General features: G+C 35.8%; 2 protein-coding genes across 3 annotated transcripts; both read left to right on the top strand.

Moving 5' to 3' along the window:
* Window positions 1-2,166: 2,166 nt before the first annotated feature.
* On the top strand, window positions 2,167-8,500 carry vps37bb (VPS37B subunit of ESCRT-I b). Its single transcript, XM_060896262.1, has 4 exons — window positions 2,167-2,326; window positions 4,079-4,250; window positions 6,473-6,555; window positions 6,683-8,500. The coding sequence occupies exons 1-4, from the start codon at window positions 2,213-2,215 to the stop codon at window positions 7,091-7,093; spliced, it is 780 nt and encodes a 259-aa protein (XP_060752245.1). The 5' UTR covers window positions 2,167-2,212; the 3' UTR covers window positions 7,094-8,500.
* Window positions 8,501-12,693: 4,193 nt separating this feature from the next.
* sec14l7 (SEC14-like lipid binding 7) lies at window positions 12,694-19,806 on the top strand. Of its 2 annotated transcripts, XM_060896694.1 has the most exons (13): window positions 12,694-12,850; window positions 12,952-13,027; window positions 13,996-14,039; window positions 14,427-14,489; window positions 14,588-14,776; window positions 14,889-14,984; window positions 15,165-15,225; window positions 15,317-15,400; window positions 15,524-15,630; window positions 16,703-16,842; window positions 16,940-17,109; window positions 17,804-17,968; window positions 18,101-18,236. In XM_060896694.1, exons 1-12 carry the CDS (start codon window positions 12,797-12,799, stop codon window positions 17,938-17,940), a joined length of 1,221 nt encoding a protein of 406 aa, XP_060752677.1. In that variant the 5' UTR covers window positions 12,694-12,796; the 3' UTR covers window positions 17,941-17,968; window positions 18,101-18,236. The 2 variants fall into 2 exon arrangements, with proteins under 2 accessions (XP_060752677.1, XP_060752678.1); XM_060896695.1 differs by lacking the exon at window positions 17,804-17,968 and having other exon boundaries at window positions 18,101-19,806.
* Window positions 19,807-23,082: the final 3,276 nt, after the last annotated feature.

Genomic DNA, 23,082 nt, shown 5'->3' with positions numbered 1-23,082 from the left:
GTCACAAACTGCTGGAACCAAATTCCTTGTGTGTGTCAACACACTTGGCCAATAAATATGATTCTGATTCTGATTCTGATTATTCAGTAGTTTACTAAAAATAAAAAATAAAATAAAAAAAACAACATTTAATTCCAGCACATACTGTTATTTGAAAGAAAAATGATCATGTACAGACAGTGAACCACGTGTACAACTGAAAAAGATCCTAAACTGAAGTTATGAAATTGTAATGTATGCTTGGGTTTTAAGCTATTTTTAAGATCGTTATATAAACATGTGTATCTTTCTTTTTTTAATAATACTGATAATACTGGCTCTGAGATTTCCTATCTCTTTGTGTTTTTGTGTTAGAATACATCCCTACTGTGGTAACCTAAATAAATTAATTTGAAATTAATTAATCAATTAATCAATCATTAATTAATTAATATGTATTTCGTATATTGTTTATGGATAGATAGATAGATAGATAGATAGATAGATAGATAGATAGATAGATAGATAGATAGATAGATAGATAGATGCAAATCCTGGTCGAGCATGACCAGGGAAAAAACCCAGCATCTGGTGGAGTTTTGGGGCTCCAGACCTGAAGCAGTCATTAAGTCCAATGTGTAAAAGGTAGCATAATTATAATTCACTCATTTAAGATATAAACCTGACATTTGAAGTAATTGAATTTAATGAATTTAATGTACATTGCCTGCTCATATTGGAAAAGAATAGTGGGATTTGTTGGTGAAATAGCAATGGGGTAAATATTTGGGCTCACAAGCAAATTTAGTTCATATTCAAATAAACTAAACGTACTGCTTGTGGCTGATGACAAGGTTGATAAAATTGTCAAAGAAATGGAGGAGGTAAGCGCTTGTGTACATGTGCTGCACAGAGGAAACAGATAATCTGCAGAATTACGTTGATGTTTAACAATGGGAACAGGATTTGAAAATGAAATACAGGGAAAAAAATCCATTTTTCAGAATAGGTCATGTCAAGCAGGTGTCAAGTAGCCAAATAAGTTTAATACAGACAATGTTAAGGCTCAGTTTCTGGACAGAGGGACAGAACAAGACCAGTCAGTCTCCATTAGCACATACAGCTAAGTTTACACTCAGTATCAACTGCTAAATGAACTTTTGTTTATTATTGAGAAACATCAACATGGCGTCATAGCTATGGTAGCTATACGAACTCAGAGCTCTAAAAATGTATAAAACTGTTTTAAAACTGTGTACTTCACTGCAAGTGTCAACATTTTGTTTTATCCTAAATTTTGTGAAAACAATTTTTTCTAACATGCATGGCAGAAATAGCACAAATTCTAAAGATTTTAGAATTTGAAAAGCTAATAAATAAAATAAATTCAATTTAAACAAACAGTAATGATGGAATTTTAATCAATAATGTTTACATGTGTAGAGGAAATAGAAAGTCCTCTAATAGAAAGATAATGTTTAACAATCGGAAGAGCATTCACATATAAAATACAGTTTTCAGAATGTGTTTAACAAATCCTTAAACAATTGAGAACTACAGGACTGTTTCTGTCAGTGTAGGATATCTGGTCACCCTACTATAATATCATTTCTGTTGTAAACCATTGATTAAAATGCCTGGTCATTGAATACGCCTCATTATTTCTTTCCAGAAACACTCTTATATAATACGTTGGCAAAAATCATTTGTTGTTCATGCCAACACGTACTAAGCTATTGAACAGACCATTTGTGGATTGGATTAGAGGGTTAGGTTTGTTATAAGTGAGATGCAAAGATGAAATTGTTTAATCTTGTCCGATATTACACACTGTGACCATGTCATTTAACCTGTGTAATAGATCAGAAAACACTAGAAAACTCAAATCACTACAAGTAGAAATCACTACAAACTCATACGATAACTGTAAAAAAAACTTTTTGTGAAATTTTCTTCAAAAAGAAATGTTCTAAAGTAATGCTGATAAAAGCCCATGTTTGACGTCACTCTTTGGGAGAAACTCGTAATAGAGAAGAAGGAATTCCGAGTTTATTTGGCTTTTCCTAGTCGGATGCTGCGGTTTTCAAGTTACGACTTCTAGGCGAACACAGACGGCTTTATATACAAAAGCGCGATTACTTCATAATTACGTCACTTGCCGCTCCTCGCCCGCTCCTATTGGACGGTTTCATTTCCGCTTGATGGACTAGCCAGGATTTGTTGGTGCTCAGCAATGGGGGAAATATTTGGGCTCACGAACAAATTTAGTTCGTATTCAATGACACAACTAAACGAACTGCTCGAGGATGATGACAAGCTTAATGAAATTGTCAAAGACATGGACGAGGTAAAGCGCTCGCTGGAAACAAACATCTTTGCATGAATCTCTGCCTTGCAAAACGCCTCTCCTTTGTCATATATTATTATTATTGTCGCCTATATTTGCTGATGTTTAACTGTCCTTAATGTTAATCTGTGTTGATGACTGATGGAACCTGAGCTGCAGAAGCTGACTAGACAGATTGTTACTTGTTTTGTCTTAGAAAAATTCTCTCTTGTGTAAGAATTGCAAAATTACTTCTACATTATCATGTAGAACCATGGATCTCAAAGTGGATCCAGTGATCTCAAAGAACCAGGGATCTCAAAGGGGATCCAGTGATCTCAAAGAACCAGGGATCTCAGAGTGGATCCAGGGATCTCAAAGAACCAGGGATCTCAAAGGGGATCCAGGGATCTCTAAGGGGATCCAGGGATTTCTAAGAAGCAGGGATCTCAGAGTGGATCCAGGGATCTCAAAGTGGATCCAGGGATCTCAAAGTGGATCCAGAGATCTCTAAGGGGATCCAGGGATCTCAAAGAACCAGGGATCTCAAAGTGGGATCCCTGATTATCTTGCTTTTTTTGTTTGTTTTTAATCACATGATCTAAATTGCTTGTACTATGAACTAGTATCGAGGTTGTTATGGTATTTATTTACTTATTTTTTTTTTTTTATTTATTTATAGTAGTTGAGAGATCAATAGATCTCTTGTGAAATGTCAGGGTTTAATCTAGCTGAATAAACAAAAAAAGAAATAACTTTGATTCATTTTGAACCATTGATTTGGAAGTAGTATTCAATGAACCAGTCTTTGTTAGTATGGTATGTTAACTGGTCTTATGTGGCACAGGGGGGTCAGGGGTCATAGACATACTGATATTTGTCATCTGGTATATTTCTTTCACATAAGGGAGATGGTACACAGTCGTCTCGTTTAACAATTCCCAGTGTTGTCAGTGTTGTAAGTTATTTTCCAGCTTCCTTATGACTTGACTATGTTCTGTTAACATTTATGCCATTTATCACATGGCCTTAGTCAGAGCAAAGTTCAAATGTGATATAAAGCCACTATCAACAACATACCTTCATGCTAGTTCATTATGGCAGGGAATCGGCTTAATCTGACCTGCTAGATTCAGCTAGATTTTCCATCAGGTCATATATGTACCATCGAGAGCCAAATTTTATCTAGAGACTAACCTTGAGGTTTCAGTAGTACAGAAATCTGATCTGATTGGTAATAACGCCAAGTCAAATATTTGTCAAGTTTAAGCCTTAAGTCATAAGCCATAAGTCATATATATTTATAAAGCACCTTATGAAGCACAATTTTACACAATTTAAACAAACAGTAATGATGGAATTTTAATCAATAATGTGCAGAGGAAATAGAATGTGCAGAGGAAATAGAATGTGCAGAGGAAATAGAAAGTCCTGTAATAGAAAGATAATGTTTAACAATCGGAAGAGCATTCGCATATAAAATACAGTTTTCAGAATGTGTTTAACAAATCCTTAAACAATTGAGAACTACAGGACTGTTTCTGTCATTTGTGGATTGGATTAGAGGGTTAGGTTTGTTATAAGTGAGATGCTAAGATGAAATTGTTTAATCTTGTCCGATATTACACATTGTGACCATGTCATTTAACCTGTGTAATAGATCAGAAACATAGAAATCACTACAAACTCATACGATAACTGTAAAAAATAAATAAATAAATAAATCTGACCACTTACCTGCCCAAATTCTCCCTGATCTCCTTCTACTGACAGATGCAGGAGATGCAGCAGAGTAAAGAGATGACCCTCGCCAGTAACCGCAGTCTTGCAGAGCAGAACCTCAGCCTCCAGCCCAGTTTGGAACAACAGAAAATGCAGCTAATCAAGCGCTACTGCTTTTTACAGGAGCTCTACGAGGCCTACCAGCTTAGTAAATGCACTCTCGGTTAGTTAATCTTACTCTCTGTTTAATAGAGCTGTTTATTTAACTTGCTGAAGATTGCACAGTACTTTTGTTCAGTTCTCTTTTCTTCCCAGCAAAGTCAAAATGTAAATACTTCAGTTCAATCATACCTGATAAACCAAAGCAGTCGTTAGAAATCTGGTCAACCTTCAGGAGATCTTGGGTGACTGAGATCACCGGGATCTGTTGATCTGGGGTCATAAAATCTTCCATTGTTTGTTTTCCTTATATAGTGTCTTTAATTGTTAACTTCCTACAACTCACTGTTTGTTGTATGATAATGAACTGTGTACTATGAAGTCCACAAAGCTGATGAATTCTGAAATTTGGTTGAAAAGAAGGCATTAATTTCTTAGAACAGCAGATCTAACAGAAATGCTAACATACACTGTATTCAATTCAGAGAGAAAAAAGAGAGTCGGGTATAGGGGCAACTGATTATAGCTGCTATAAGTGATAACCAGAACTTTTCATAACATTAAATGTCACACCACCCCGTTATTGATTATTTTGCTATAAGAGCACAGGCAAGGTAATTTACAAATAACATATGCTTCTATATTAGACAATGGAACATACTTCCAGCTTTCATTTACTAATATTAACATCTAATACATTAATAAACTTAGAACATCTTTAGTTTGAATCCTCATATTTATTTCATGATTAGAAATATGAAGATCAAAGAGCTGTCTGTGGGAGGAGAGCAAGCAATTGTGAGACTGAGAAAAGATGGAAGATCAAGCTAGAGCATAGAAAATGGGCATAGAGAATACAAAAATGTGTCTAAACATGAATGACCTACAAGAATGAACGAATCAGTCAAATAATCCATCCATTGCTGCATCCATTGCTGCATTCACTGGTTTATCCACTGGTTTATCCACTGGTGCATCCAACAGCAGTTGATGACAGGAACATTGTGTGGGATGTGAAGAAAACCCCCAAAACAAGTCAGTGACTTCATCAACAACCTCCAAACAGCAGGAGTGACATTATCACAGTCACCAAAAGAAGATGAAGAGTCCATACTCTACCATGCAAATGATTTATCAGTAGTACAAATCTTAAGAAATAGTGTAAAGAAAGAGAGAGATGAGTCACAAAAAAGTCCTTAACCTCTATGAAAGACATGGAAAGGCACATGATCCAAACACAATCATTTCTTGTGATATAACTCATGATAGTAGAAGCAGAAGGAATTCAGAAGCAAGAAAAATGAAAAATTTTGTTGAAATATGGAAGGTTTTAAACCAGCCAACCACCAGACCTTAATCTAATTGGGGATGCATTTCACCTCTCAAAGACGACACTAGAATGAATGGTTTAAGTCTTGAAAAGCATCACAAAATAGGAATGTAATAGTCTGGTGATGTCTGTGGATCACTGACTTAATGAAGTTATAGCTAGGGATATGAAAATGCTAATTAATCTCAAGACTATCCTTTACTTACTGAAAAATATTGCAAATAAACTGCACATGTCTGCATTTATGTCACATGTAGTCCTTATTTTGTATATCCTTTACGTTATCTCGACTTGTATGCAAATAACTTTTATGTCAATGGACATTATCTCGCTCCACATCACACAGTGTATAGTTGTGAGTGACCAATGACCAATCTGAATTAGCAATATCAGGAAATTAATTTCTGATCTATAGTCACATAATCCAGCTCTTGATCTCCAAGTCTTCACTCACTCACTCATCTTCTACCGCTTATCCGAACTACCTCGGGTCACAGGGAGCCTGTGCCTATCTCAGGCGTCATCGGGCATCAAGGCAGGATACACCCTGGACGGAGTGCCAACCCATCACAGGGCGCACACACACACTCTCATTCACTCACGCAATCACACACTAGGGACAATTTTCCAGAGATGCCAATCAACCTACCATGCATGTCTTTGGACCGGGGGAGGAAACCGGAGTACCCGGAGGAAACCCCCGAGGCACGGGGAGAACATGCAAACTCCACACACACAAAGCGGAGGCGGGAATCGAACCCCGACCCTGGAGGTGTGAGGCGAACGTCCGTGCCCCCCTCCAAGTCCTCAGTGTATAGCAAAAACAAAATAATTTGCCTTGTTAATCCAATACTTTCAGTAGGGACTGTGTGCGCTAGAGTCATTTTGTAAAACATAACGTGTATACGACTGAGTATGTACTGTTTGAATGATGTTATTGCTTTGTACTTGCTCAGATCACAACTCAGGGAAAAGCTCACTGGACACACTGTTAGCTCTGCTACAAGCTGAAGGAGCCAAAATCGAAGAGGAAACAGAGGTAAAATAAAAAATAATTTCATAATGATTATATTAATCTGTATGTTATTCTGTATCTGCTATCAGTTATTCTGTCTGAAATGGCATGTTAGAGATTGTTATTCTAAATGACCTCATTTTTATTTTAGAACATGGCCGACTCCTTCCTTGATGGCGATTTGTCGCTGGACACCTTCATCGAATCCTATCAGAGCAAGAGAAAGCTGGCCCATTTGCGGCGAGTGAAGATTGATAAGCTACAGGAGATGGTGCTTAAGTGTTTCCAGATGCCACATTCATCAGTCAAGCATGCTCAGTCTGAGACTGCACCCTTTCATGGCCAGGTTAATGGCTCCCCGGTTCCCATGATTGCAGCACCTTCAACCTCAGTGCAGTTGACAGGGCAGCAGGCGGCTTTACCCTACCCAGCAATTCCTTACCCTCCTGTCCAAATGCCCAACATGGTGCCATCCTACCCAGCTCCCCTGACACAGCCGTACACACCAGCATTTCCTCAGAGGTCTGATCTTCCCCCGAGGACTGGCTTCATCATGCAGTGAAATAATACTCAAATATTTGCAAATGTAAATGAATAACCCGGGCATTTTCCCTGTTGCTAAAAAAGAAGTTTGTATGTAAGCACTTTGGTCTTGTACAGGTTTATCCTCGAGTGTTGATGGATTATTATAAACTGTTCTCACATTTTTTTTAATGTGTAACCGCAGTCAGTATGTTTTTCCGCAGGACATGGCTTACTTTTGTAGATGTATACAGAAAATGGACTAGTCCATGTTCAACTAAATAGAATTGAAGTCTCTAAAGAAAATAATCCTTTACAAATAGCTTGGAAGTCATAACCGTCAAATAATAGCACTGGATCTGCAAGAATGACTATTTCTTCGTGTAACCATTTTTTATATGGTGAAAGACCGTGGTCAATTTAAACATCTCAGAAACACCGAAATACTTATTAGAAATTAATTAAAAAAAAATTCTTCTTAAAACTGTGGTCAATTTAAACATTTCAGAAGAACCGAATTACTTTAGAAATGAATTAATTTCTTACATAATTAATTAAATACATTAATTTAATAAATTTGCAACATTTTGCGGGGAATATAAATTACATAATAAAGGAATATGCTGTGCATGTAAGTAAATAAGTATGATACTTTGTCTACCATATTTCAACTAAAATTTGGGATTCAACTGACCAGCAACCAAAGACACTTTTCCTTTCCCCTCTAAAACAAGATTTTATTTTATTTTTGGTTTTTGTGGTATTGTGATTTAAACATGCAAAAAAAAAAAAACATTTCAGTACATATGCAGTTAGTCATTTCTATTTTAATCTTCGTTAAGGCTGTAACGTAACAATTAGAGGTAGCACATAAAAGTCATTAAACTACAAACCTATTTGATTCAAATCGTGAATCCTGTTACAGGACTTGCATGTCCTGTTATAAATGACATTTGTACTATGCATCTCTTTCTAAACTTCCCCGCTGTTATTCCATCCAGCAGTGGATCTCTAGGTGCCTGTACAAAGTCATGGCATGTTGTACAGGATTAAATGTGTTCTAGCTATGGGCAAGTCTCAAAATCTATATATTTGTCAAGAAATACTGTACCTGCTGTGTGATTTCTTATCAGTTTTTGTCTTTGATGAAATTATTGATCATGAAAAAATCTTGCTGCATTCAAATGAACAGCCATAACTAAAGTGTGCCTTGGAGAAATGTTTAGTTGATTTTTTTTTTCTCCCATTGTTCAGTTTTTCTTTAGTGTCAGTTTTAGGTAGTGTCTTTACAGGTGTCTTTACGGAATAATGCAAAGTCCTCGGTACTCTGTGGTACACTACATAAAACACTTAAGTATAGTATGTTTCAATTGTTTTCAAGTGGTGAACTTTTGAAGGTGTGTGACTTTTATAAAAATGCTAATTAAAAGAAAATCAGACAAGTCTATTGAAATGTCTCAAAAGTTTTTGAGCACCATTTGCCATTGTCGCCCCACAGTGGGGGGAAAAAAAATACAAAAATCATGTTTAGAAAAAGGTTTATATATGTATGATATAATATATAATATATATATAAAATCTATGATAGTTTGTATATATGTAGTATGATATAATTCAAAACAAATACAATTTTGTATTTTATATCAGCAAGTGCCTGGGACAAGCAAATTTCTTGTCAAGGCAAATAGTTAAGTGAATTAGATGATTTTTATAAACCTGATAAATAGGAGGGGGGGGCACGGTGGCTTAGTGGTTAGCACGTTCGCCTCACACCTCCGGCGTTGGGGGTTCGATACCCGCCTCTGCCTTGTGTGTGTGGAGTTTGCATGTTCTCCCCGTGCCTCGGGGGTTTCCTCCAGGTACTCCGGTTTCCTCCCCCGGTCAAAAGACATGCATGGTAGGTTGATTGGCATCTCTGGAAAATTGTCCGTAGTGTGTGATTGCGTGAGTGAATGAGAGTGTGTGTGTGCCCTGCGATGGGTTGGCACTCCGTCCAGGGTGTATCCTGCCTTGATGCCCTATGACACCTGAGATAGGCACAGGCTCCCCGTGACCCGAGGTAGTTCGGATAAGCGGTAGAAAATGAGTGAGTGAGTGATAAATAGGAAAACTTTTTTGGCTTAATCTACTGATAATGTAACTAGTAAACAATGGGGGGCAGTGGCGGCTCAAACTGTTAAGGGTCTGGGTTGTTGATTATGGGCACGGGGTCCGAGCCCAAGTTCCCACTGTTGGACCCTTAAACAAAGTCCTTAACCCTCTGTGCTCAAAGGAATATGGGATACTGGGATATGCAAAAAATAGAGCAATTCACTATGCTGTTAGGTGTATGTGCTTAATAAAGGCTTCTTCTTCAACGTCAGTGAACAAAGTGATGGCATAACCCAAGGCAGCTAATACTAGCTCAGTTTTATAATGATTTACAGTTCACTGTACAGCCTTAGCAAATATTATATGTCATTTGTTAAGGTTAACCAGTTCTTTTGAAAGGGGTTCCCTGACTTTTAAACAAACTCACAGAAAGCAAAGCAAAGACATTGCAAAGCATAAGAAGCAGCTGTTTTCACTTGCACTTTAGGTAATATTTAAGAACTGCATGTTGGGGAGTGCTAGAGGATGAAGATGAAGGGGAAACAGAAGCTCCGACTGAGCTCAAGCTAGAGGCTGAGGGAACAGCATTGGATTCCCTTCTGAAGGATTCCTGATACAGTGCCATATTGAGGTGCCCTTCCCACGCCACACTCATGGTAGAAGCCACTGAGCTGCCCTCCCAAGCCTCACTCAGAAGCCAGACCCTATGTTCATCCCAGACGTTGTTGCAAATTAAGCCCATGTCCAATAGCACGTGTATAACATAGTTTAAAAAACCCAGTTTGGAAACTTTGTTTGCCTTCTGGTCTGGATTGTTTCTTTGGATTAGTGGAAAAGCTGTACTTATTTTTGTAAAAGCTTTGGAAAATGAAAATGGGAGCTCTTTAGGTAGTAAACATTAATTCAAATCTAATTACACCTCAACCATATATTTGTTACACACGTTGTTCCCCAGAAAGCTCCAGAAATCCCCTAAGAAATTTTCTACGATTGACAGAAGGCTAACATCTAGACTTGATTTTTGTTACGCCGACTTCTAAGAAGCCTAAGAAATCCAAAAGTTCTCCCTATCCAAATATATGTCATGTCATGTTGCAGAAGAAAAATCTGATTTTCATTTCAAATTGTCCTCTAGATGAGCAAGTTTATCTAATTAGCTTTACATCCTACATCTGTAAAGCTTGAGTATATGTGCCATTAACAGATTTGCCACGGAAAATGGAAAAGAATTGTGTAGGTAAATGCTATACTACTTCAAACTAAACAATAGATCAACCATTTCTTTACCAGGGATGTTATGACTTGCATGTGTTTTACCAATAATAACAGACATTTGTATGCTGTCATTTAACGTCTTGTCATACAATTTTTTTAAAATGTACATTGCACCATATTTTAATACATTATTGCATGTTTTGAAGCAATTAGAATCAAAGGCAAAGGGTTTTCTTCCATTCAAAGTACATGACACTGCAGAATGGAGGATACCGGTAAAACACATTTACAATATATGGTTATTCATACAACCTAGTGGCCATTAGAACATGGGTAAATTGTGCAACAATAATAACATAAGTTGCAACAATCAGCAACAATACTTAAATAAGTTGTGGCATTTAAGAGATGGTTGGTATTAACAGGCCCAAAGTGTGTCAAAAAAAAAACATTTCCCAAACCATTACCTCCACTAGCCTAGACTAGTTGGCACAAGGCGTAATAGGTCCATGGTGTTGGGACCAAATTCTGACCCTACCTTTCTGTTCTTGGCTAACAAAGAATAACTCAACATGGTCTTTTGTTCTTGCATCTCATCTGCCTCAAGGTTTGACATGTTCTACATTCTGAGATGCTTTTTTGCTGTTGTACATGCAAAAAAATGTATAGCAGGTATATGAGAAATACTCATACCAGCTCATCTGGCACCAACTACAGTATCTTGACACTGTCAAACTCAATAAGATCACATTTTTTCCCCATGCTGATGGTTGTTGAGATTATTAAAGCTAAAGCTGTTGCCCACATATGTATTGTACTGCTGCTGCATGATTGGCTGATTTGGTAATTGCATAAATGAGTAAGTGTACCTGTGTTCCTAAGTGTACCTGTGCATTGTTGATGAAGTGTTTTCATTCTTTAAGATTAGATTCTCATAGACTTCATGTTATTATACACAAAAAATGGTGAATGAATGAGCAAATCCTAAGGTGTCAGTTCTTTCTGTGCATCATTGAGATATCATTGTAGCCAGCTAGTTAATTCATTGCAATTTTTTCATAACTTTCAATATAACAGCCTTGTGTTATGTTAGCTACATTTTTATTTTAATTAGCACTGGACATCGCATCACATTGTGCCGTTGTCTTTTGACAGATGACCCAGTTTTATTTTTGATTGCTCTGTTATTGGGTATCTGAAAGTTCTGAGGTGGCAGTTAATGACTGTACTTCAACCTACATATAAAATCATTAGCACCTGCTTGGTATAACTGGGTAATCATCCACTTGACTCTGATCCTACAACATCCCTGACTTTGTACAAAGTGTGCAAGATGCTAGTTTGAAGCCAAAAGGTGATCACACCAAATATTGATTTGATATAGATTTTTCTTCTGTTTGCTCACTTTTTGCATTTTGTAAATTAATTTATTAAAAAAAAAATAAAGAACTACAATATATACTTTTACTTTTACTGTATTTTTTAAAGCAGTCACATGTATAGATCAAGTCTAAATGACATTAATGAATTAAACGTGATGAGATGACAGTTTGAAAAAGTTTCAGATTGTAGAAATGTATGTTTTCTATATTTAATCTGAATCTTAGAATCAGATGGATGGTGCGTGACCACTATTATGAGTGGGTCCTTATTACATTCTGATTAATCCCTGCTGAATATTAATACAAATGAATAATTAGTTTAATGGATAGACTGGTAGACTGTAGCTACATATGTTAAGTTAATATAAAGAACTTCAAGCATGTTGAGTTTATGTCTAGGTTTTTGTGTGATGCCTAGATTACAATCATAAATAACTTTGAATCCTCCTCCCCTGCATGGCTGATGTATATAACTATATGACTGGATGGACTAGCTTCATTTAATGCTACATACCCTTTTGGTTTAATCCACATTTTAGTTCAAAATAGTACATTAAACCCCTGATCAGTAATAGCTTCATTAACAATAACTGCTTCAGAGGTAACTTTAGAATCTATAACGACTCTCCGCTGCTGAATACTGTTTTGCATATATAATGATACGCTTTAGTTATGACTTATGGTCCTCAAACATTCAGTAACCCTAAACATTAACATTATAGATGAATAAAATGGACATTAAAGTGATTAATGTATGATATACATTTCATATCATATATGATCAGTAGTAAACCTTTGCTCACGTATTAGCGGTGTTTTTCCTACATGTGCCCCTCATCAGTGAACTCTAAACTGACATTAAAGCAAACATTACTCAGAATGATCAAAGGTACTGTGTGGTTTCTCTCTCCAAAAACCATGTCCACTCATGTTTTCCCAGAGGGCAAAGAGCAATTCTTACCTACACTGTATAAATACAACAGGTAGAGAAATATAAGCACAGCAATTAAAGAGCAATTCATGCTAGTTGCAGGTTTTTTAATTACGCACAGCAAATGAGTGGCCGTGTTGGAGATCTCAGTCCTAACCAGGCTGCGGCTCTGGAACAGGTGAATATGACCGTGTTCATGTGATCCACCTTAAACTACAAATGAAAATTCTGCACCTAGATCTATTATATGCATTGATAAAAAGTTGTCAATTTGTCTAGCTGCGTGAAAGAATTGAGGATGTATATGCCCAGCTGCCTAATCAAAGTGACCATTACCTGCTTCGCTGGCTTCGAGGTAACTGGAAAAGTGTTTCCTATTTGAGAGTTTTTTCATTTATCATTTAGCATTTTGATCATTTAAAAAATGATGTCACAAATATTTAAATAGAACAAAGTGTTTTATTTAAATCCAACCGTACTGTATAAGCAACAAGCTATAACAATGAAGCACATGAGACAGGTTTGCATTTAATTATATTTCAAATAATATATACAGTGTCAGGCCTTGTACAGAAAGATAAATCTATTTTCTCACATGCAGCATTAAAGAATATTCATAAGTCAATGTTTGGTAATTCATTCTAGTTTCTAATTATTTATAAATGAACTTATTTTAACACACACATCTGTTTTATTCACTTCTTAAAGGTGGAAAAAAAATTTTTTTCCTGGTTCAGCTGTCAGCAATATATACCTTCTGTGTGGCTTCTTCAGATCATTTTTTCTTTTTATATCTGCCTAGTTAAAACTTTGTCCATGTTTGTCCTAATGACTTGCATTTATTGCAGATGCGCAAGTTCAAGGTAAAATTCCTGTTGCATCGGATGCAAATATTTGTAGTTCCCTTTGCCTGAATTTTTGTCCGCTGCAAAAAATATTTGCTTGTTCATTGTTCATGATTTTTAGATGTGCACTTTTTACTATGAACAACTTACGACAATCACGTTTCAGTATTAGAACCAGAATATTTAGCATTAAAAATTGAAAGCTAATAGTAAGCATATATCACCCTAAATTCTGATACAAATATTTGTTGCTGCTCTATTTTTGTTTTTCCTTTGAATAACATTTCTTGCGCTGAATAATCAAACAATTATCCAGCAACAATCATGCTAGAAAGTCATTTAGTTCACATTCTGACATGTACAATGTGATGTAACAGTAATGATTCAACTGATATAACAGTTAAGTGAAGCACTTGACCTCTGCAGGATCTGCAGGATTTTATGCATGTAGAAATACTTGTATTTTTGTCTTTTGTAGCCAGAAGCTTCAACGTCCTGAAGGCTGAAGCAATGCTTAGAAAGGTGATTCTTATAATTCCTTATTTATCTTATTTATCTTATTTATCTAACCAATTTTATTCAGGGCTTTTGACCAAACACATATGTCATAAATACATAAGTAAGGAATAAGACATACAGTATCAGGACCTACTGTTATCGAAAAATAAATAATGAATAATGAATCGAAAAATAAATAAATAAAAACTCCATTTATAAAACTCCATATAATCCATTTTAGTGACACAAGAATATTGTTAGCTCGATTCCATCACCTTTTCTCTGAGAGCAGTTAAAAATTTTGCTGATTGTTGAACTATTTTTAAAGCTGTTTTAAAATGTTAAACCTACTAATCACTTTTACCAACCTGTGGGCATACTGATCGAGTTTATCAATATGTTGATTTCCAGCATTTGGAATTTCGCAAGCGTTTGAAAGTAGATTCAATCCTAAACGACTGGAAGCCACCAGAGGTAAAAATTCAGATCACAGTCATCACAATTTATTAGTAACACCTTTGCCTTATAAAGTGTATTTTTCTTGTACATCTTATATGGGTTGATGTGTTAAGGTAATCGAGAACTATGTCTCTGGTGGAATGTGCGGTTATGATCGAGAGGGAAGTCCGGTCTGGTATGACATTATTGGCCCCCTTGATCCAAAAGGCCTTCTTATGTCTGCCTCCAAGCAAGACTACATCAAGACCAAAATTAGAGACTGTGAGCTTCTACGGACAGAGTGTATGAACCAGTCTGAGAGGGTAGGAATTGTTTGTGCTGTATTTACCCTCAGGCACTCTCTCGTTTAATTGTTCAGTGTTCATATATTACAATCATTTAGATTAATATATTTATGTTTAAATGTTTTATCAGCTTGGGAAAGCAGTGGAGTCCATCACTCTTATATATGATTGTGAAGATCTTGGCCTTAAACATATCTGGAAACCTGCAGTTGAAGCCTATGGAGAGGTAAGACATGATATATGGAGTATAAATAATTGATAATATTTCCAATTTTTCCATTTTATATTAGATTTATTTACACGTTTGCAGATTATGCAAACGTGTAAATAAATCAAATTAAATCAAATCAAATTTTATGTGTATGTGACAAATAAAATTTGATTTGATTTATTTACACATTTGCAGATTCTGACTATGTTTGAGGAAAATTATCCCGAGGGTCTGAAGAGAATTCTTCTAATCAAAGGTAATTAATAAGAAATGTATCTATACATTATGATCTCTCTGAATGAGATGAGTATGTAACCTGTTGATTCTTTGTTTCTTATTTCTTGTAGCTCCTAAACTCTTTCCTATTGCCTACAACTTAATCAAGCCATTCATGTGCGAAGAGACTCGCCGAAAGATCGTCATCGTCGGCTGTAGGCTTTGCTGCATTCGATATTCTCATCTCATTTTTAGAATGCAAGAGAAAACTAATGCAATCTCTATTACATAATGATAAGATCAAATTTATTAAATGTATTTATTTTATCCTTTTGCAGCCAACTGGAAAGAAGTGCTGCAGAAATATGTAGCACCAGATCAACTACCTGTGATCTATGGAGGCACAATGACAGATCCAAATGGAAACCCTTACTGTAAAACTATGGTGAGTATAGAAATGTTCTTCAGAAATGATCTACAGTAATGTGTGTACTCCAGACAGAATAGTATAAGAAACGATCAGTGTTATAGTTTGCAGTTTAAATTTGATGTGTTCTGGTAGGATGACATTTGGTTTGACTTACATATAATACATTATAAAAAGATTGTGTCATTGCCTTCAGCAGTTTCTTATCATTCTCTATATTCCTACAGTCTAACATTACCCTGATAATTATTTCAGATGTCCTTATCAAAGTACACATATCATGCCATTATACTGGTACATCCCAACTCAAAAATAGTAAAGCATTACAGGTATTAATACTTAAGCTTTTTTCCAGGTGTTTTCCTTGTATATCTGTTATTATGTCAATAGAAAGAAAAGGAAACGTATTAAGTTAAAATAACCGCGAAATATATTTCCTTATTTCTGTACACAATAATTTAAAAAAAAATAAATTCTAGTAATTTCTGTAATAAACATACAATATTTTTTTCTATGGGTTCTCTGGGATCACCAAAACAAACAAACAAACACTCTCACTCACTCACTCATTTTCTACCGCTTATCCGAATTACCTCGGGTCAAGGGGAGCCTGTGCCTATCTCAGGCTTCATCGGGCATCAAGGCAGGATACACCCTGGACGGAGTGCCAACCCATCGCAGGGCAACAAACAAACAAACAAAAACAATTAATTGAAATGGTTCTGTTAAATTACTCCCAGGATAAATAAGAATCAAGCGCTAATGTGCGAAGGATGTATTTCTGCACATCACCCAGTGTTCTTGGGATAAGGACAAAGCTTTTAATGAATCTATTCTGTCAACTAGAGGCAAAATAGAGGTGTGTAGCCTGTTAAATTAAAAAAGAAAGTAGTAATAGAACTGTCATGCCATGCATTGTCTTGAAAAAGTAAAAATAATGAATTTTATTAAGTATAAGGAAAATTTAGGAAGATTTGGAAAGCTTTATGCAATATTGGGCTGTTTTTTGATCTGTTTGTTGTTGCTTATTCTATCCATGCCCAGAAACTCAACAAAATCTTCTTCCTACTGAGTTGTATTTGTCTTCCAGATTAAGTATGGTGGTGTAGTGCCAAAGTCCTACTACATAAAAGATTCTGTTGATGTACAGTATGAAAAGTGCATCACCATCAGCCGTGGTTCTGACCACCAACTGGAGTGTGAAGTCCTTGTCCCTAACTGCTTATTAAGGTAAGTAAGGTAATTATTTGAACTCTCTCTCTTTCGTGTCTTTTCCAGAATGTTTACCTTTAAGAATTATTTATTCAAACATTTATGCTAATTCTAGATGGCAGTTTGCTAGTGATGGTAGTGATATTGGTTTTGGCATCTACATGAAGACCAAAACAGGAGTGAAACAGAAAATAACAGAAATGCAGGAAGTGTTGCCAACTACACGTTATAACGCACATCTAGTGCCCGAGGATGGATCCTACACGTGTGAAGAACCAGGCATCTGTAAGTACAAATTTTGTATTATTTTTAGTCAATGTTCAATTAGTAATGAGGTCCCAACCAAAGCAATACCAGTGTGCTGTGCTATGTACACTCGTATCTCTTGAACGTGTGCCTGAGTATGTGATTAGTTTAATTGCTTTAAATGTTTATACTACAACACAAATTCTCAAATCTGGTTGGTCAGAAGGTGTTGATTAATTTTCTAAAACAGTAGATCTTTTAATCAGGCCATCAGTATTTCAAATCGTATGTTAATTTGGATCTTCACATAATCTAAGGCTAGTTATAGATTTAATAAAAAAATGGAGGCGGTTTCAGGTGTTAATTCCACAGGAAAGTCTTCACGTTTCTGTGTAACAGGACGTTTTTTGCTTAATTAATTATTAATTTCTCAAGAGAGTACAAAAGAGAAGCTGTGACTGTAGATTTTATAAATTAATTAATAGGAAAATTCCTGGATGTTCTTTACAACATTAAATTGAACTATAAACCTTTAAATAAATAATAAATGAAATTGTTATTACTGGCAGGCTGCTATGGTATAAAAGGAATAAAACAATACTGGACAGATCACACCACCAAATCATTGATTATTGCCTCCTTGTTGTTTTTTAGAATAGAAAAGGGCTTTATTTTGTCACATATACATTACAGTACAGTGAAATTCTTTCTTCACATTATCCCAACTTTGGAGGTTGGGGTCAGAGAGCAGGGTCAGCTATGATACAGCACCTGGAGCAGGGAGGGTTAAGGGCCAACAGTGGCAGCTTGGCAGTGCTGGGGCTTGAACCCTTATCCTCCGATCAACAGCCCAGAGCCTTAACCACTTGACGCACCACTGCCACGAGTCTTCATATATGTGAATAATTTAAGAGTTTATATTAGAATAGTTTATTACTCATGACCTGTTTTCCCCTGATGTTTTATGATTTTTGGAATATATTATTTTTAGAGCCATCTGTGACTGTGTAATTTTTGCGTCTCTCTACAGATGTGGTACGATTTGATAACACTTACAGTCTTCTTCAGTCAAAGAAGATAAGTTTCACAGTGGATGTTGTTCTACCTGAAATGCACACTCAGAACATGGAAGAACAGCCATGACTTGAGAGTACTTCACGTAGCCAATACGAGACAAAATCACTTTCTAGTAATGATATCATGTTAGAGTCAACCATAACAATTGCAAAATATACCAAATGCCAGCGTGAGAGGAAAGATTTTGGATCCACTGGGACCGTAACCAGTTACCAAAGATAAATGAACAAAAACACAGAACATGTAAACATTATGGGCTGTATTCAGAGTTGGCGATTAAAGCAAAATAAGAGTTTATTAGTATTTACACAGGGAAAGGCTGTCAGACCTCTCTTGAGTAAACCTATCTGAAGTGGTGGGATTGGAGATGGCTTTTACAAGTGTCTAGAAATTTGCATTTTGAGTTGTTGAATTGATATCAGTGTTTTTCTTAATTCAGTGTGCTCTTCTGGAAAGAGAGTATGACCATGACCTGAAGAACAAGCTGACCTACAGTAGTAGGTCATATGCGACGATTATAGATCACTTTTAAAAAAAAGCACTGTTAATAATTGGAACCATTAAATAACCACGGCCCTTGAGAAAAGCAATGTCTAAAATCAAGAAGCTAAAATTGTTGACAAAATTGTTGGTAGCATTCCATTAAAGAAAGAAAAACCCACCATGGTCACTGAAATCATTTGAAACTGAGAAAAGTATCATTAAACAAAAATTTACCAATTAGCAATTAGCAAGCAAATAGGCAATTTTCAGTAAATTTTCATTTATTATTACTTTTGTCAGTTTCAAATTATTTCAGTGACCATTAAATGTTTTTCTTTCTTTAATGGAAGGGTGCCAACAATCCTTTCCACATGTGTATCTCCTCTTATATCCTCAATGAGAAAAAGTTTCATGGAGTTGATACTCTAAAGTGATTATACTCTAAACTATTTTATTAATAGCCAATAGCCAACTAAAATGGCAGATTTATGTATTCAACATTGGCCTCAATTTGCATTCCATGTTTTGAGTGTATTTACACCTCAAAAAAATCTAACTTTTTTTGGTGCTTGGAGCTCCTTGTTAATAAAACTCATATTATGTGATAATGAACTTCTCGTTCGAGCTAAAACCCATATTATGTGATACATGAACTCCACCCTGTGTGTGTTACTCTCACATATCTTTGTTGTGTATTTTGGTATTAAATGCTGAACTACCTGAGCTTGAGTGAACTCTGAATATCACCCCTTATGTGTCTATACACCAACACACAATTCAGACATACAGTGGATTTTTGAAAGCAAGGTAAATCATGCCAGATCTTTGTCCACCTTTAATGTACCAATCAACAAAATTCAAGTAAAGAACAAATAAACAATTTAAATTTTAGGAAAAAAACAGAAACTGATAAAAATCAAACTTGGTTAAAGCAACTTTTGTGTGTAATACCATTCAATTCAGCTTATTTGTGTAGCACTTTAACAATTCACATTGTCTCAAAGCAGCTTTACAGATATATAGAAACACAAAAAAATAAATAAAGTTTAAAAATAAGTGACTATTTATCTCTAACATCTTCTAACATCTATCTCTAATGAACAAGCTGTCTTGGCTTTGTACATTGTGTCATTAAATTACTGGATGTTTAGTAGCATTTTTAGTTCTCTAACAGAGACCTGCAGGTTTTGTGCCAAAACATATTAGTATTCAGAGCTATCCTTGATTCCTTATCTTGATTAGATCCCATCCTGGCTAAAGAGAAGCAGCCCTTTGGCATTTTAAGAAAATAAAGCGATGAGGGCGAAGATCTTAATGAAGAAGAGCAGTGAAAAAATATATGAATTTCTTTGGGTTCACTGGAGCCCAGAAGAACAACTCAGGACAAATCCTGCTCAAACATTTCATACCATTTTTCCTCTTTGTCGTTTAAATGGGGTTTCGCTTTAAATGTAAACTGAGAGTAAGAACTGTATATCTTCCAAATGGCCGGGTGATATTATTGTCTAGTTGGATGTCTTTAAATGGTAATCATGGTCACATCCACCATGGCTTTGTATTGTTTTCACCCATTGTTATTTTTTAATTGGTAATAACCTTGATGGAATCCTTGATGTCCTGCTGCCGCTCCCCTACTAACAATTGATCAAGTTTCTAAACGTATTGATATTTAAGCCTTTTTGGGGATGAGCTCTTTCTGAAATGTGTCTTTGAGTGAAATCTGGATGCATACAATCTGTAATTTTTTTACAAACCTCTACTGAAAATGTTTACCAATAATCTGATTTTTATTTTTTATTTATTGCTTATCACTATGTTGTGCTCATACAGCATGTATTATTAACAATTATATACCAGGACTGTTGAATTGTCTAATCTGATTGATCAGAAGGTGACTAACTTTCTTCAACAGCACAGCTTGTCTACAACTGATAGTTGCATATCAGTGGAGGCTTAAAATTGGAGAAGCACTTTGGCAGCTGGTTACGAGGTTCATTATAGAGATGCAGTGCTTCCAGGCAGGGAGATAAATGCTGCCTGATAAATGCTGAGATTTTTTTTTTTTCTGTAATTTTTTTTACAGCATGACGTATCTTACAGTATCAACATGCTTTTTTGGTGACATAGAGTCTAGTTTTTGCACTAAACCTATATTTTAGTATAATGCCCGAAAATATCTTTTTGTTCAGGCTAATAAAAACACTTGCTACATGTTTTGGGATCATTTGGATGATTTTAGCCCTAGAATGTTTCTCTTTGTTTTTCACTTTAATAATTAGATAGAGATTTAGATTGGAAAAGATCTGACATGATTAATCATCATTTCATATGTTTTGTGTTTTTTTTTACTTTTGTTTTTAACTAATTTCGTCTTTATTGGTGTAAGAGCATTTGGGGGCATAAATTATATGTTTTTAACCAAAATAATTGTAGATATTTGGGGAAATTTGCTATTGGTAAAATGATAGTTAATGATGATAGTTCTATCAGTAAGAGCTAACTGATAATGCTTGAAATGTGTGTTGCAACATTTCTTAACTTTTCGTTTGATAAAAACTGATTAAGATCTAAATGATTTCTTTTGGTGAGAATTATTCTTGAGTTTTGCTTGACGTTAGAAGACTTTCCTTTTCTTTGTAATTATGTGCTAATTTGTATTAAAATGTTTAACTTGACCTCAGCAGTTTTTTTCTTTTTAATATTTTATTACAATATTTTATATTCTAGCCAATAAGAATATTGCTATATTATTTCATATTTGAAAGCTAGTGATTTTATGAAAGGGGGAGCATACAGGTGTTACCTCTACTGAAACTGTTTACCAATAATCTGTTTTTTTTTATTTATTGCTTATCACTATGTTGTGCTCATACAGCATGTATTATTAACAATTATATACCAGGACTGTTGAAATGTCTAATCTGATTGATCAGAAGGTGACTAACTTTCTTCAACAGCACAGCTTGTCTACAACTGATAGTTGCATATCAATGGAGGCTTAAAATTGGAGAAGCACTTTGGCAGCTGGTTATGAGGTTCATTATAGAGATGCAGTGCTTCCAGGCGGGGAGAACATGCTGCCTGATAAATGCTGAGATTTTTTTTTTTTTACTGTGCAGACTGCACCCGCCCACACTCCCGTTCACAGTGAGCGAAGCCATGGATTCAACAGGACTCAAAAGATTTGTTTAAAGCCTACTTCCCAATTAGCATTATTCTTTTGTCCCATTTAAAGAGATTACTTGACTCTGCATTGGATTCACTGAGAGTGAGAATGCTCCACAACAATCAGTGTAACTACATGATTAAAGTGTTATTTCAATGATTAAACTATTAAACTTGTAATTTCATTATCATTTTTGTACAGTTCTGCATCATCTGTCAGTGGACATAACAGATCTCTCTATAACTTGCATAACATTATAGTATATCATATGTATCCTATACAAAGTTCTGCCCTAACCTCAGCTGGCATCTTATGTTGCTGTGTTTTAGAAATATCGCTTTTATTTAAGGCTTTGATTGATATCCATTGTGTTTCTTTACTTATCAATTGATTATTTGCTCATTAGTATTGTCAACCTTCAACATTTAGACTTTGACATATTGCAGATGCTGGTGTTAGGGTAGACTGTAACATGACCTTTCTGTCTCCAGCACTACAGATCACTGGATTTTTTTTTTGCACCATTCAGCTTAAGATAATACTAGATCCTGTTGTGTGTGAAAATACAAGGAAATCAGGAGTTTCTGATATAATAGAACCAGTCCATCTTGCATATTTCATGGCAAATACAGAGGTGTGAAAAATGTTTGCCCTCTTCCTGATTTTTTATTTTTTTGCACATTTGTCACACTTTAAATGTTTTAGATCATTCATTCATTCATTCATTCATTCATTCATCTTCTACCGCTTATCCGAACTACCTCGGGTCACGGGGAGCCTGTGCCTATCTCAGGCATCATCGGGCATCAAGGCAGGATACACCCTGGACGGAGTGCCAATCCATCGCAGGGCACACACACTCACACACTCCTTCACTCACGCAATCACACACTAGGGACAATTTTCCAGAGATGCCAATCAACCTACCATGCATGTCTTTGGACCGGGGGAGGAAACCGGAGTACCCGGAGGAAACCCCCGAGGCACGGGGAGAACATGCAAACTCCACACACACAAGGTGGAGGCAGGAATTGAACCCCGACCCTGGAGGTGTGAGGCGAACATGCTAACCACTAAGCCATTGTGCCCCCCCTGTTTTAGATCAAACAAATTAAAATATTAGTAAAAGATAACACAAACACAACATGAACACACATTTTCTATTATTAAGAGAAAAAAATCCAAGCCTTCATGGTGTGAAAAAGTGCTTGCCCCCTAAACCTAAATAACAGGTTGTGCCACCCTTAGCAGCAAGAACTGCAATCAAGCGTTTGCGATAACTTACA

The sequence above is a fragment of the Tachysurus vachellii genome, chromosome 20, assembly GCF_030014155.1.
Source record: "Tachysurus vachellii isolate PV-2020 chromosome 20, HZAU_Pvac_v1, whole genome shotgun sequence".
NCBI classification, from domain to species: Eukaryota; Metazoa; Chordata; class Actinopteri; order Siluriformes; family Bagridae; genus Tachysurus; species Tachysurus vachellii.
This window is presented reverse-complemented; position numbering and strand designations above follow the sequence as displayed.

What these genes read in the sequence shown, in the direction of transcription:
- vps37bb (XM_060896262.1), top strand. Translation starts at nt 2,213, where the DNA reads ATGGGGGAAATATTTGGGCTCACGAACAAATTTAGTTCGTATTCAATG. An exon ending in TTGTCAAAGACATGGACGAG is followed by an intron (nt 2,327 to 4,078) that starts GTAAAGCGCTCG and finishes TTCTACTGACAG; the next exon opens with ATGCAGGAGATGCAGCAGAG. An exon ending in GCTTAGTAAATGCACTCTCG is followed by an intron (nt 4,251 to 6,472) that starts GTTAGTTAATCT and finishes GTACTTGCTCAG; the next exon opens with ATCACAACTCAGGGAAAAGC.
- sec14l7 (XM_060896694.1), top strand. Translation starts at nt 12,797, where the DNA reads ATGAGTGGCCGTGTTGGAGATCTCAGTCCTAACCAGGCTGCGGCTCTG. An exon ending in AGGCTGCGGCTCTGGAACAG is followed by an intron (nt 12,851 to 12,951) that starts GTGAATATGACC and finishes CAATTTGTCTAG; the next exon opens with CTGCGTGAAAGAATTGAGGA. An exon ending in CAGTTGAAGCCTATGGAGAG is followed by an intron (nt 14,985 to 15,164) that starts GTAAGACATGAT and finishes ACACATTTGCAG; the next exon opens with ATTCTGACTATGTTTGAGGA.